The sequence below is a fragment of the Bicyclus anynana genome, chromosome Z, assembly GCF_947172395.1.
Source record: "Bicyclus anynana chromosome Z, ilBicAnyn1.1, whole genome shotgun sequence".
Classification (NCBI taxonomy): Eukaryota; Metazoa; Arthropoda; class Insecta; order Lepidoptera; family Nymphalidae; genus Bicyclus; species Bicyclus anynana.
In genome coordinates this window covers 11,694,806-11,710,168 of record NC_069110.1, presented here as the reverse complement: position 1 = coordinate 11,710,168, position 15,363 = coordinate 11,694,806, and the positions used below count along the sequence as shown (strand labels likewise).

Here is a 15,363-nt window from a genome sequence, read left to right as displayed (position 1 = left end):
TTAAAAACTAAAATTTTTATGTAATCACAAATCACTTCACAATAAAAAAAAATAATCTAGTAGAACGATAATGAACTATATAAGATCATTGAAAAAAAAAGTTTCAATTGGCCTATCAGGTGTTACCATTTCGCCGTATCCAAGTATCAGCCATTAGGGTTTGGTTAGACCTAATTCTAGCCGGAATGATAACAGTTAGACCTGCTTTTAGGCTTTAAAACTGGCTGTAGCCGCAATTCAGATATTACCGTAACACATATATTATGTCATGAATAGCCAGTATTTCATGCAGAAGAAATCGCGGTCACCTGCTAGTTAGTGTTACACCCAATTCCTATTTAATTCAATTCTCACGTCTCACATAAAGTAACTTAGCCGATACATTTTTTTTTTATATCCTTATTCTAAGTTCCACAAACAAAGTGTCGTTATTCTACACTCGAAAGAGGTTTGAGTAATAAATAAGGCTTTAATATAAAGCTATTGAGTCGGTGTGCCACTGATACAGATGTCTTGAGTGAGATAGCGGCGGTTACAAAACGAACTAACATGGATATCACATTAGTTGGCAGACGCGTAGTGAGACCATGAGCCGAAGAAAATTTTTTTTTTTTATATATTTATACTAACATTTTCGGAATGAATGTAAATTACACATGTGACATGTCAATCATGTGACTGGTTGTAAATATATATACATCAAAAAATAACAAAAACGTTTTATGAAATTGAAAATTTTAAAAATAATGAATAATATAAAACTGATCATTAAATTAAGATAAGGATAACATTTGAAAATGTTACCCTTTTTTCTATCAATCCAAAAAAAAAAAATTACTTTGACAGAATAACTTAAAGATTTATTTAAATTTCAAAATATACACAAAAAATACTGTAAACTTTTATCTGCAATATCATAATATTCCGTTGTTGCATATATTGATTTAATATAATTATTCCATATTTAATCTACCAAGCAATGGATTGAGTTCATAAGAATTGCATTTAAAGGTTTATTTATAATATGATGTATAATTTATGTCGTAATGTTACTGTAAATAGCCAAATATTATATGTAGTAGGACACAACACGATAGTTTTTATTAAAAACTTGGTATATATTTCTTATGCTATAATTGGTTACATAAAGTTATTCTAAGAAATGATAATAACTATACTAATTACTAATACATATTATATATATCCTAAGAAATAATAATATACTAATTACTAATACATTTTATCAAGAGGTAAGACTTGATTGTTTCTTTGTTTGTGTGTTTCATTGAATAGGCTCTGAAACTACTGAACCGATTTAATAAATTCGTTCGTGTTATAGGCTATATTTTATACCCGTATTCCTTAGGAAACACGCGGGTGAAACCACGAGGCGTCTATAGTATATTATAATAAGTAAACGAAATGTATTCACATGGAATTTAAATATAATAAATCGTATTTAACCGATACCATACACCGTTCACAACTTTCGTGATGGCGTTATCTTTTATCAAAACAAAACGAAGAACACGGGAAAATGTTAAAAGTATCCAAACAGCTTTTTGTTTGAATAAAAATAAAAAGCCTTTTCTTTTTTAAAACCAACTACCGTCGGGCACGGAACGCGACCACCATATCTGTATAATCGTCGGACGCTACTCGAAATGTCCGGTGCCGAAAAGAAATAAAAAAAAAAATTCCACTGGGCACATATTTTGGCGGGAAATAAATCACCAGTGCCCTTAGATGTGGCCATACAAAATTTATGGCGGTGCATCGAGGGAACCGACTGGTAGAACTACTAAAACAAAAGAAAAAAGGTAAAGGTGATGCCATGTGACCCGATGCAGCAGATGCGACAACTTCATTACGACATATAATTTACTTCGCTCCCGTTATTGAAGTAGGAAGTGTTATTTTTTGTCCGCCCGTTAGTGTTTAATTTATGGTCACATCGCTCGAAAAGTTAAAGCGAGCTGACTGGTTCTTGTTGACGTCGGACGAAAAATGTAATTATAATTATGTGTATGAGTTAAGTTCAGTGCACCGCCAAATAATTGTTCTCGAATTGTTTTTGTACATTTTCCGAGTAGATTTTAATTCCGTTCCGAGAAAATAATAAAAAAAAAGTTGTAATTTATCGTCGGTACATTAAGCCAAACTCTCGTACCTACATGTTATTTTTAAAAATGTGTTTGTCGATTTTTATAATTTATCTTGATTTGCTGCAACTGCTATATTACACCAATGTCTAAGTAAATTGTTGTCGTAGAAAAACAAAGAGATAAATATTTTAGAAAGGAAAAAATACAATTAATTTGAGAATTAAAATAAAGTCATCATATCATTATCAACCCATATTCGGCTCACTGCTGAACACGCGTCTCCTCTCGTAATGAGAGGGCTTAGGCCAATACCCACCATGCTGGCCCAATGCGGATTAGCAGACTTTACACACGTAGAGAATTAAGAAAATTCTCAGGTATGCAGGTTTCCTCACGATGTTTTGCCTTCACCGCTTCAGACAAGTGATAATTAATTTCTTAAAATGCACACCACTGAAAACTTGGAGGCCCCGGACCGGATTCGAACTTACGCCCTCCGGATTGAGAGGCAGAGTTCATATCCACTAGGCTATCACGGCTCTCAAAAATAAACAACTTATTAGTAACTAGCGGATGCCCGTGACTTCGTCCGCCCTTAGAACTCTTTAAACCGGCCCTATCGCAAAATCCGTTCTTATCGGATACCTACTAACTATAGACTGCCTCCCTGCCAAATTCTTAATTTCAAACGGTTTTCGAGATTTTGTGACCTTTCGCATTTATTTATTAAGATTACTAGCTGACGCCGCGCGGTTTCACCCGCGTGATTCTTGTTCACGTTGGGATAATATATAGGCTATAGCCTTCCTCGATATATGGGCTATCTATTTTTACTGAAAGAATTTTTAAATCGGACCAGTAGTTCCTGAGATTAGCGCTTTCAATCAAACAAACTCTTCAGCTTTCTAATATTAGTTTAGATATAATTCACCTCTAAAGATCGCTTAAATAAAAATCCCTACAGAAGACCTATGCTCGCTAGTGGACTTCTGTGAGGATATAGAGCATAACAAACCGGTTAACTGTTTGCCGTGTAAACGTAAAGGCGCATAGAGACCTACTTTCAAACTGAATCTCGCGTATGAAAACACCGTATTCTATTATTAAAAGCAGTATTTTTTTTGTTTATTCACACTTCCGTACTTATTTATACTAATATTATAAAAAGATAAAGTTTGTGAGGTTGTTGGGGGTAATCTCAGATCCACTGAACCGATTTTGAGAATTGTTTTGCCAATTGAAAGCTACGTTATTTGTGAATGTCATTTTCCCACAGGAACTACGTGGGTTAAACTGTGGGGCGTCGGCTAGTATATTATAAAAAACATAGTCTTGCTTAAATCTTTGAAACTACGCAATGGATTATAATTCGCTTTTTCGAGAAGATTCTAAAAGTTTAGATTATTTGAATATGAAAAATATATGTACGATAATATATAGCATATAGCCTTCGTCGATAAATGGGCTATCTAACACTTAAAGAATTTCTCAAATCGGACCAGTAGTTCCTGAGATTAGCGCGTTCAATCAAACAAACAAACTCTTCAGCTTTATAATATTAGTATTGATATGTAAATTAATCAATTAAGAGTAATTGATGAAGATCGAATATTACACGGCCCATGCTGCTGCGCTTACTTAGGAAAAAATAGCGATGTCTGTATTGTCCAATACAAATATATTTATTGTATAACTAGACAACAGAAACAAACATATCAATAACGGAAAGTAGAAAACTAAAACTATCACATCAAAAACTTCACTAAAAAATATCATGATTCAACTTCACTAAATAATCTTCCGGACATCTTTCAATTATATGCTTTCATCCCCCTCCTATCAAGTTAGCCCGCTTCCATCATAGCATATATATAGCATCACTTAACATCATGAGATTGTAATCAAGGGCTAACTTGTAAAGAATAAAAAAAAATACATCGCACCTCCTTTTTGGAAGTCGGTCAACAAAAGCGTAGGGCACGCACGGAGGTCGTGATGCGGAGGTGGAAACTGGGCGTGACAGCTCCCACACTGCACAGCTTATCTTCCCAACATTATTTATGTGCACAACTTTTACCTAAAAAGGTGCACTCAAATTAGTCGTACCCCACATTAGGGCGTTCGCTAAAACTGGCACGGTACCTCTCCGTATCGGATGAGAAATGCAGCTCTGGGATCCGAGGCTCGATTTCATCGTTAGCCAGATGAATGGCAGCCACATTCACTGATCTTACTCATCCTGAAAACCCTACCGATCTCTCTAATGCTAGCCATTCACTACCAAACCGTCAAGTCTGCAGGACAATGCGAGATGTAGGCAGTGAAAAAAAATATCGAAACCTTAGCCATATATCGGTGTTTTTTTATATATAGTTTGAACAAAATATAATTTAAATTAATACCAAAATCTAAACTAATATTATAAAGCTGAAGAGTTTGTTTGTTTGTTGGTTCGATTCGAAAACTACTTTCAGTGATAGATAGCCAATTTATCGAGAAAGGCTATAGGCTATATTATATTTAAAAAAAATAGGGATCCTTCCTGAAACTCCAATAATGTAATAAGGTATAATTTTCAGTATTTCACCATATCTAATTGATAACTTAAGCACTTATAGGTACTTCAAGTATGATATCAATATAAGAGCAAATAGAAAAAGAACATAAAATAACGATTTGCTGATATTATTTTATAACGGATGCACAAGACTATTGCGGCATGAGCCTTTTAACGCACTACGCAACCCGAAGTTCCTCTATAATTGATATGGCAAGCAAAAAGGGCCGAGACCAAACCGGCCTGGTCGCGAAAATGGCCGATCTAGCAAAAACCGACCTGACCAAAACTCAGACCGGTCTGGCCATTCCATACGGAACATCCCACAGATGAACAATGAAGTGTCGTAAAATAATTGGCCAGTGCAAAACTATATGTAATTACTCAATTTAATGATATACGTAGGTACATTTTACCTATTCATTTAGAGTTATTACATATTGATGTATTTTATTATCTTATATAAATAGATATATAATGTATACAGATACTTTTGCAATTGAATCAGGTAACATTAAACTTTATAGTTTAGGTTTACAATTCATCATTCAACGCAGACTGTGCTTTAGTCAAATAAAACTAATATAAAAATTTGTTTTTTTTTTCTTTTTTGTTTTAGTGAGCCTAAAGAACTATAATAATAATTTTAGGGTAATATTTTCCGCTATGTATTGGTATGTAAGGACAATCATGAAAGGATAAGTAGGTATACTTACATATATTTATTTTTAAAAGGACTCAAATAAATCAGTGATTCAAACATAAGACATCACAGTCCACCCTTTTTAGAATAATTTTATCGTTTAATTTTTTATTGGTCAAATCTATAATGATCAGTGTTATATTTTGTAACACGAACACAGCCGATTCATTATCTCTCAAAATACCTACACATAATGTAAGATGAAACACCGCCCCTATCCGGTTAAAATATTTACGGAGTAGGTACATGAAACGAGAGACAGGCTTCGTGTTTCAGTTTCGTTTTGCTTGGGGGTCGCACCCTCCGGTAGCGTATAGAAATCATTTACATCTATAAAATATCCGAGCCGCACGCATTTGTTATCGCCGCGTTGCAACGACTTGCGGTACGGACGGCTTGCGGTGCTCGTGGCGTTCGAGCCGTCCACATTTCTTGTTGTGTAATTCTTTATAAGGCTGTGTAATTCTTTCAAGGCGCGTTTGGAACCCTCGTAACGTAAAAAATTTTAAGTTATCGAATAATTATTATCACCATTATCTTAAGTCTAATATTACCTGACGTTTCGAAAGAGCTTGTAAACTAAGCCTATTTGACTTTGACTTTGACTTTGACTTATAGGTTACTTGGGATAGGCGGGGAGAGTGACTTGAGTGAAAAAGGGGAGTGTTTGTTAACAGTCGAACGATCCTTTAACCCTACACAAATCGTTCACAAGTGCTTGACTTCACTCAAGGTCATTCTCTGCCATTCTAGGGTCTTATTTTGGTTACAGTTTGATTTGTTAATTAAGTTGTCCCGACAAATGTTGTAAATCATAACCTTTGTTCGTATAATATAATATTTTTGTAATCACTACTGAGTCTGCTAAAACGAGCCGCTCGAGTTCATGATCATATTTTTAAATACTAACAATACTAACACACACCCACGACTTAGGCTATATAGTTTTTTACCCGACTACCGAAGCAAGGTAATATTTTCAAGCGTTTGAATTAAATACATTTAATAAATAATTTAGTATAAACTGAACGCTTAAGTAATTTTTGTATTTTGGAAAAAAATAGGATAACTTTAAAACCGTAATATTTTGGCTAACATATATGTCGTTATTTTAGTAGGTCTTGATATCAGCTATCATACAGCAAAGTATGTCGTACTATTTACGGGACACCCTGTATATGTACAAATAATTTTTGGCAAGCTTTCCAGCCTCGTAGAAGATCCACAGATCGTACGTATCGGACGCATCGCATCAAACGGATTTTTAATTTTTACGGTAGATAAAATCCGAAACGTTTGAATCGATCCGTATAATGCGTATAGTGGACTTGTATGACTTTCAATACAAAGAATACTAAAATCCATTTGATCCAATCGTTTATCTCTGCACTAATAATGTTCCGAAATAGAAATCGAGGGCTACGCGATATAGACATGCACGGCATATTACACAAGAAATTTTAATGGCTTTAAGTAAAAATGATAACCTCATTTTAGGTGAGTACTAAATGCTTTCATTTAAATAATGACGCCACGTTATCGTACTTTGTAAAAAAAATATCTTTAATTTTTTTTTGATACGACACATTTCTACATAATTAAATGTACAGAGTATATCAGCGACTAAACAAATTACAATTCATTCGTAATTAGGAATTTTAAATCTATTTTATTTATGAGCTTCAGACCTGGATATATTATATTAAAAACAGTCTGTCGTCCTTTATTTTAGACGTGTTTTAATAACGAGTATCATCACCTCTTACGTTACTGAAATACTAAATATATATACTTTTTTTTCTGCGTGAGTAAGTACCGTATACGGGATCACTGCGGCGTCACAGGGGGGTTTGGCAGAAGCATCGCCTGATGAGACAGAGGACGGAACGACTCTCTAAGGGCATCTCCTGTGAGACTCGAATCTCGGTTTAAAGGGCCGTTCTGGAAGGACATCTTGGCCTGAGTGAATCAGTCCGGACGCCCCTAAGATCATGAGTTAGAAAACCCAGGTCCGGCTGACGTTGGGTATCGGGAACCTATTGCAATGTAACCACAAGTTACGCAGCGCCTTCGTCGGAGAAGATGCTGTGTAACTTGTGATTGTGTTACCTGGGAAGGATTGTCTGTCGTCATGTCGTTGTCTAGATCGTAAAGGACCTTTTTGGGACGCCTCTGATTGCAGTTAGCGTTTAAGTTTGGAGTGTAATTACAAGCCTCTACCACTAGTTGGTTGGGACGAGTGGTAGCTCTGTCGAAATAGTTTCGAGAGAGCTGTTTCATGTAACTTGTATATACTCGTATATTATTTGTTTCTGTATATACTCAATAGTTGATACTATATTTGAAATCCCAATTATCTAAACATTATTTGAAACCTCTTTTGTTGATCGGTCAAAAATATTTATCGAGTACTGTTTTAAATTTTGACAAAAATATTATTGTATAACTTTGTTGCAAGATTTTAATACAGTAGCGTATTTTTAATAGAACACGCACAATTAATGTTCTAATTTGACACACTGCAAAATATGTAGAAGTCAGTGGATTGAGTTCATTTTGTGAGATAAGCAAACTGGTTTGGATATCGCGAAAAGGCAAAATATCTGCTTTTTATAAAAACTTTTACACGGGAAGTTGCCTCCGATACCTAATCTCACGAGGTAAGTGCAGTTTTGACTTTAATGTGTTAATAAAATTGTAACCGTTTTGGCGGCAAACGGAGCCCAAAATTTGTATCAAGACTCCTTTACGAAATGGACTGCGATGACAGTCACAATCAGCACGCTCGTAAAGAACACGAGAAATGTATACGTTTATTTATTGCGGGTCCAAAAGAGAGATATAATTTTGAAAAGTAATAATAATGACAGTGCTTATAAAAATAATACTTAAAGATTACGAACATCAACTTTAATTGAAAGACATAACCTATTATGTAGAGCTGAAAATTATTTTAAGAATTTTTGTACTATTTTCCAATTATCAATTAGCTCTTTTAAATGGACGGTAATTGTTAGAGTGTTATATTTGTAGACCGACAGCGCTTCACAGAAGAGGGCGAGGGCGTCACAATATTTAAGGAATGTTTAGAAACTCACAAATAATCGATGCCAATATCAAGTATTGAAATTGTACAACATAATGATTCAATTGTTGTAATTTATTAATAGATTAAATTTTTCGCGAAGGCGACTCAAACTTTGTTAGTATCACTCACCAAGGTTGGCCGACATGATATCTTGGTCCTTCGGTTTCTTTTTTCTCGGACGACCTTTTTGTCGGGGTGGTGGCGCTGAAGTCCCGTTGAAAAAAGGGCCTTTAGGAACATCAGGTTCTACTCGACCGAACTCCGGCGAAGGGTAGGCGGGGTAGTGCGGCCCCGGTGGTGGTCCTACGTAAGGCCCCGGGCACATTTGCGGAGGACCTGGTACCGCCATATGAGGACCATAATCCGGCATTGTTTCGAAATGTAGCCTGCAATAATGAAAACTGCTCATACAAATTGATCCTTGCGTCAGGTGACCCAAGAGCTGGCGCTTATTTGGCCCAAAGGATAAGTCTTGCCATCCACAGGGGTAACAGTGCCAGCGTATTGGGTACCTTGCCAATGCGTGAACAATTAGATGTGAATTAGAACAATCAGGTGTGTATTTCTTATAATTATTTTATTTATTTAAAATTTATTGTCTTAATTCTTAGTCTCATACACTTCGTAAGTATTTACTAACAACTTTTTGTACAGTAATTAGTTCATCAAACTAATAATCATAATCATAATCTAGACTGATTTTTTTATTCAACCCATTGGCAATACTTATTGATATGAAAAAACTAAACGGTAGACTGGTCCCCCACTATTACTAACCTGCAATACACAGCTGAGTTTCTAATACCGTACTCGTCACCCTTCGTGAGTCGCGTACTACACAGGGCACAGGAGAAACAGTGCACATGAAACACTAGGTCACGCGCCCTCATCACCAGCTCCGACGATGATATAGGGGTGTTACATCTCGCGCATCGCTTTGATCCATACAACCTGTGGAAAGAAAAAGTAATATTTATCTTTACTAATCATCATTATCATTGTCAACCCATATTTGGCGCACTGCTGAGCTCAAATCTCCTCGCAGAATGAGAGGGGTTATGCCAATAGTCCACCAGCCCAATGCGGATTGGCAGACTTCACACAGAGAATTAAGAAAACTCTCTGGTATGCAGGTTTCCTTACGATTTTTTCCTTCACCGTTTGAGACACGTGATATTTAATTTCTTAAAATGCACACAACTGAAAAGTTAGAGGTGCATGCACCGGACTGGAATCCACACCCTCCGGAAACGGAGGCAAAGGTCACATCCACTGGGTTATCCACGGTTAGGTACTATCTTTACTAATATTATCATAATAATAATATTATTTCCAATTTTTTATTTTTCTTTAACATTTTAGACGAATACATTTAAACCTGGGACATATGGTTCAGTTAGGTAGGTCAAATTTCCAGAAAGAGGTGAACGGCGAACAGAACTCGGCTGGGCAGCATTCGGGAAAATTTGCAATATCTTTTCGTCCAAAATTTCTCAGTGTCTGAATACAAATGATGTGATGACCAAGACTTGGATGGCTATTTAAGGGCCTCAAAAGAAGGCTCAGAGTCTGACTGAAGATATCAAGCGAGTCGCAGGAATTCGCTGGATGCAGGCGACTCAAGATGTTTCATCTTAGCCTGTTACATTAGGACATAGGACTACATTAATTTAATTATAGGAATTAAATTACAATAATTACAAAATTTAAATGTAGTAAAGCGTTGTAGTAAATTTTTTTTTTATAAAGTAATGATTTCATTATCAAAGCTTAGAATATAAAGAATTACCAAGTTTTTTTAGATAATTGTAAGTAAATTGCCGGGTGGTTAGGGTAGGTCATGGCCGGGGAAGGGCCCTTTTCAATCACCCCTTAAAGCAGTAGGTATAATATAATATAAGAGTCGGATTATATTTCGCGAAGTTTCCTTGGTGATTGGGGCTTGTTACCCGTTACCCGGGTCTCCTTTCGTCTTTCTTACCCAGTGTCATTAAAATCTCTATGCCTCGTTGGCCCTGTGGTTAGTCTATGTGGCTATGGATCACGAGGTCTTGGGTCGAGCTATGAAAAACTGAATTAAAACAAAAAGCAGACAATACAATGTCTCTCAAAGTGTACCTTTATATATATAATATATATAATGCCAAAGCCCGTTTGTAGGTATATAATTAATAATATATTGTAGACAGGTTTACCATTTTCAAAGGTCCACTGAATAACCAAAGTATCTTTCATGTAAAGGGGTTTTTTGTATTGGAGTTTATAATAATAAAAAAAGGAGGTAAACAAAGTGATTATTACCACCACTGAAACCTGCACATCTACTATTATGTAACACAGCAATACGTTATTACATAATAATTTTTGAATTAAATTTAACAAATTAAAAGGAAATTCTCTCGTATAAAATTGAAAATTTCATTTTAACGAGGAACAATATCGGTTAACCGCATGCGAATTTCATTTAAAGTTCTCTTATAAAATGTTATTTCGTAATCACATTGTAATTATTTACACCGTAACAAAAATAGGTAGGAAATGTTTTGGTGTTAAACGTGTACTGTGGTGTATTCTGTGGTTGAAGCTTTATTAATTTCAGCCACTGACGATCAAGTATGCTCACATGCCTGCAGCGCTAACTGCTTAACAGCCGGTAAAACTGATCGTGTGTCAACGATCGATCATACGATCAGTTTTATCGGATATCAACCCTTTGTGGATATCAATCATAGAGTAGGTAGATGAAATTGCGATTTCTGTTAACAATGGGCTTTACGGAATACGATATATGCGGTTGTTATAGATTTAATGTTAATACTTTATGTTAGCTAACTTACGTCAAAGTTAGTGAATTGACTGACAGGCGTCATTTGTGTAAGCACGTACGCTTCCCGCTTGACAAGAGTCTTAAGTCAGCCACTGACGATCAAGTAAGCTCACATGTCTGCAGCGGTAACGGCTTGACGTCTGATAAAACTGATCACGACCAACACAGGATCAGTTTTATAGGTGAAATAGTGAGCTAGCATTACATACCTTTACATATCCGATTGGAAAATTTAAAAGGTATAAAAATTGCATGGTCCTAGCTTTCCAAGCGGACGAAATCGTAGGCATCCGCTAGTTTTACAAAAATATACTTACTTTTTTTAATCTGCAAGTATGTTATCACCCAATAAATTATACTTTGTATATAGTTACCATCTCGTATAACTGTTTGTAAATTAGAACCAGAGGCGATTTAAGATTAGCTGTACTTCACAACAAACTAACAAATTCTAGTTAGGTAGATAATTAAAACCGGTAAGGGGTCAAGATTCCAGATAGCGGGTTCGACTCCCGAGTGAGACATCCCCGTGGGGTCTCGATTCCACGACTCTGTCCTATCTCGATCAAACGACTCAGAATTATTTTCTAAAACTGAAATAAAATTAAGACATACCTACTAAAGTATGTGAACCTACCTCACTGCAGGACATTTTGTTACACGTATTTGAAGTACCTAAGTATCTTTTGATCAAAATACGAGTAATACCCACTATTGCATTAATTTATTTTGTGTATAATCTATCTGTCATAAGACGAACCGTGATAGCCCAGATATGATCCCTGCCTAAGATTCCGGACGGTGTGGGTTCGAATCCGGTCCGGGGCATGCACCACCAACTTTTCAGTTGTGTGCATTTTAAGAAATTAAATATCACGTATCTCAAACGGTGAAGGAGGAATCGTGAGGAAACCAGAGAATTTTCTTAATTCCCTGCGTGCGTGAAGTCTGCCAACCCGCATTGGGCCAGCTTGGTGGATTATTGGGCTAACCCCTTTCATTCTGAGAGGAGACTCGAACTCAGTAGTGAGCCGAATATGGGTTGTTAACGACGACTATCTGTCATAAGGATATTTAGATCTTGTACCCCCAAAATTACCAAAAGTAGACTTTAATTTATATTACTACCTACCTACTCCCACTCCATATTATTTTTATCGTTAAGTAAATTAAAAAAAAATTATCTTTCTTATTATGATAATATGTACATAATTATTAAAACTAAAAACAGTTTAAGACCGATTAAACTTATATTATATATTCTCCCATTAAACCACCGACTACTAACACACTAAATAGGTATTTGCGATATTTTTGGGTTCCGCAGTCAACAAGGAGCCGCTTGTAGTTTTGTCATGTCCGTCCGTCTGACCGCGGATTAGCTCAGAGACTATTACTACTAGAACTCTGAAATTAAGCGTGTGTATGTACATTAAAAATGTTGACATAGTTGTAAAACAAAATCTGGAAAAATATATTTTTAGGGCTGGAGCACCTCCCTATATGTAAAGTGGGAATATTTTTTTTACTCGTTTATCTCATATGATATGTGTATTGTTGAATGAAATGGTGTTGAATAGGTCCTTAAAGATACAGTGAGTTTCCTTTGTCAAATAATAAAGTTTAAACTGCTTATTTTTGTTACAGACAAGGTGATTTATGTGTTTTTTTAATTAAGTTTGCATCTTATGGTCTAAAATTGCTAATTTAATCTACGGAACCCTGCACTGCACGTGGCCCGACACGCACTTGGCTGGTTTTTATTATAATTATACTACAAATAACTTAGTAATTATTGTGAGTTAGAAAGATAAATGTTTCGTGAAATATGACATTAAAATAAATATTATATTATATTATAATTTTATAATTTCATTGTTACAGCTTTTATAAAGTTGCTGTTCTTATTTTTCATTATTTGCATTATCTCATTGATATACTACGTCGATAATGATTAATATTTAATGGAGATGGACCATATGATCTTTAAAAACACACCGAGAATTTTTAAAAATTCAACACGAATATGAATGTACTAGTTAACGCCCCGAGTTTTTATCCGCGTAGTTTCCATTACCGTGAGAATACGGGGATAAAATATGACACTCACAAATAACGTGGCTTTGTGCACAAACTTTGGATACCTCTTTATTATATTAGTGTATATAATATACGGCAGAGAGGTTATTCCCAGCTCAGGCCAGTTAAGCATTTTATAATTCTTAAATTGGCTCAGGTCTGGTCTGGTGTGAGGCTTCGGCCGTGGCTAGTACCCTACCGGCCAAGCAATTTATGATGATGTCGCGTAGAAACCGTCGGAGGTACAAGTAAACTTATGCCTCTTCCAAGTAAGCCCGCTTCCATCTTAGTCTGCATCATCGCCTAAAATCAGGTGGCGATCGCAGTCTAGGGTTAACTTTTTAAAGAATATAAAAAAAAGATTACAGAAGGAAGACCAGTAATTCACCTACACCGCTCCTCACAAAAGCTAACGCTGCAAGGTGAAATGAAGGTAAAATGAAGCCATCGAAACTCAACATAACAGTCGTGGTCGGCGGTCACGAGCGATGCTATCGCTGGCCACACAGTCCGAGCACACTCAGCCCGCGTCGTAAGAACCTAGGTGTTATACGATTGCAATCTCGGACTATTTTTTATGTAAATTATTACTATGCAAGGCTTTACGCTGCAGTTGATACATCGCATTATACAGTGACATCACTATCACTGTACTGTAAACACATTAATTCGGTACATGTTCGGTACGTTATTTAATTGGTTCCTTTTTGTTCTCAATACTTCGGTGTATAATTTTATGACTTTCTTTCAGTGCTAGTAAACCTCTTTGTGGCGGATCGTTTGAAAAAGATCTTAATCTTTACTTCGGATAATAATTAAATCCATAAAATTATCAAATTACATAAATTTAATTCTTTTTAAGCCCTTGCTATCCTTGTTCAAGCAATATCGACAGCAATTTTTTTTAAAAAAATATTTGCCATATTAACATGATCAATATTCCTATTCCCCTCTAACTAGTCAGGAAAGACTGTATCAGGAGTGGGTATGACAATATCATCATCGGTCCCACCCAGGTCCATCGGGGTGGAGATCGAATCACCACCCCTCGGTGATGAGTCCGACATCTTTACCGTTGGACTATTGAATATTGTACACAGGATAGTACAATGAAAGCAGGGTAGTAATAGAGGGCGTTGTAAGGCTTACTCATTTATCATCATTATCAGCCTCATTTTTCGTAAACTAACAAAATGTGTTGGAATGACAGATCCGATCGACAACTTGATAACGTGACCTGTCATTAGAAAATGCCATTCATCATCAGAATGAGAGGGGTTAGGCCAATAGTCCACCACGCTGGTCCAATGCGGATTGACAGACTTCACACACGCAGAGAATTAAGAAAATTCTCTGGTTTCCTCACCATGTTTTTCCTTCACCGTTTGAAACACGTAATATTTAATTTCTTAAAATGCACACAACTGAAAAGTTGGATGTGCATGCTCCGGACTCGAACCCATATCCTCCGGAATCGGAAGCAGAGGTCATGTCCACTGGGCTATCACGGCTTGCCATTACCATACATTTATTAATTTTCGAAGCGTTAGGCGTTAGCGTTTGTAGAAAGAGAATCGTCGTGCCACATGGCTACGACCCTGTTTAGTTTCACGAATAGCCTGTGCCTCCCTAAAGTTGTATATGAGCCATAAATAAATAATTAGGGGCGTAAGTTTTCCAACGACCCACAAGAATTCGAAACTACACCTGACCTGCGCGTTATGTTAACGAGCATCGAATTAAAAATTTGGTATCCGAAACCCTATAAGACTTTATCGCCAAACGGGTGCGGCGTCCATGGGTTGTGAATTTAATGGATTCCATCAGGAAAAAGAATAAGTTACATGCTCCCAAAAAAGGAAATTCAAGTACGTGTCAACAGTCATATATCCTATAATAAGGTAAGGTTCTCTAACCTACTGCGAACGGGAATGAGAGTAGTTTTATAGCAGAAAGATAATAATGATCCGTTAACACTTATAAATTTTCGTGATTGTTGCAAAA

The 15,363-nt window shown here is 36.1% G+C and overlaps 1 protein-coding gene across 1 annotated transcript in view; it reads right to left on the bottom strand.

Annotated features, from left to right (window-relative positions):
• LOC112045866 (protein apterous) overlaps positions 1–15,363 on the bottom strand; it is an 89,414-nt gene that overhangs the window by 26,752 nt on the left and 47,299 nt on the right. Inside the window, exons 3-4 of the mRNA XM_024082231.2 lie at positions 9,231–9,404; positions 8,583–8,839 (exon numbers count right to left, since the gene is read on the bottom strand). Of these exons, the coding sequence (XP_023937999.1) occupies positions 8,583–8,839; positions 9,231–9,404 (431 nt within the window). The remainder of the gene's footprint in view (positions 1–8,582; positions 8,840–9,230; positions 9,405–15,363) is intronic.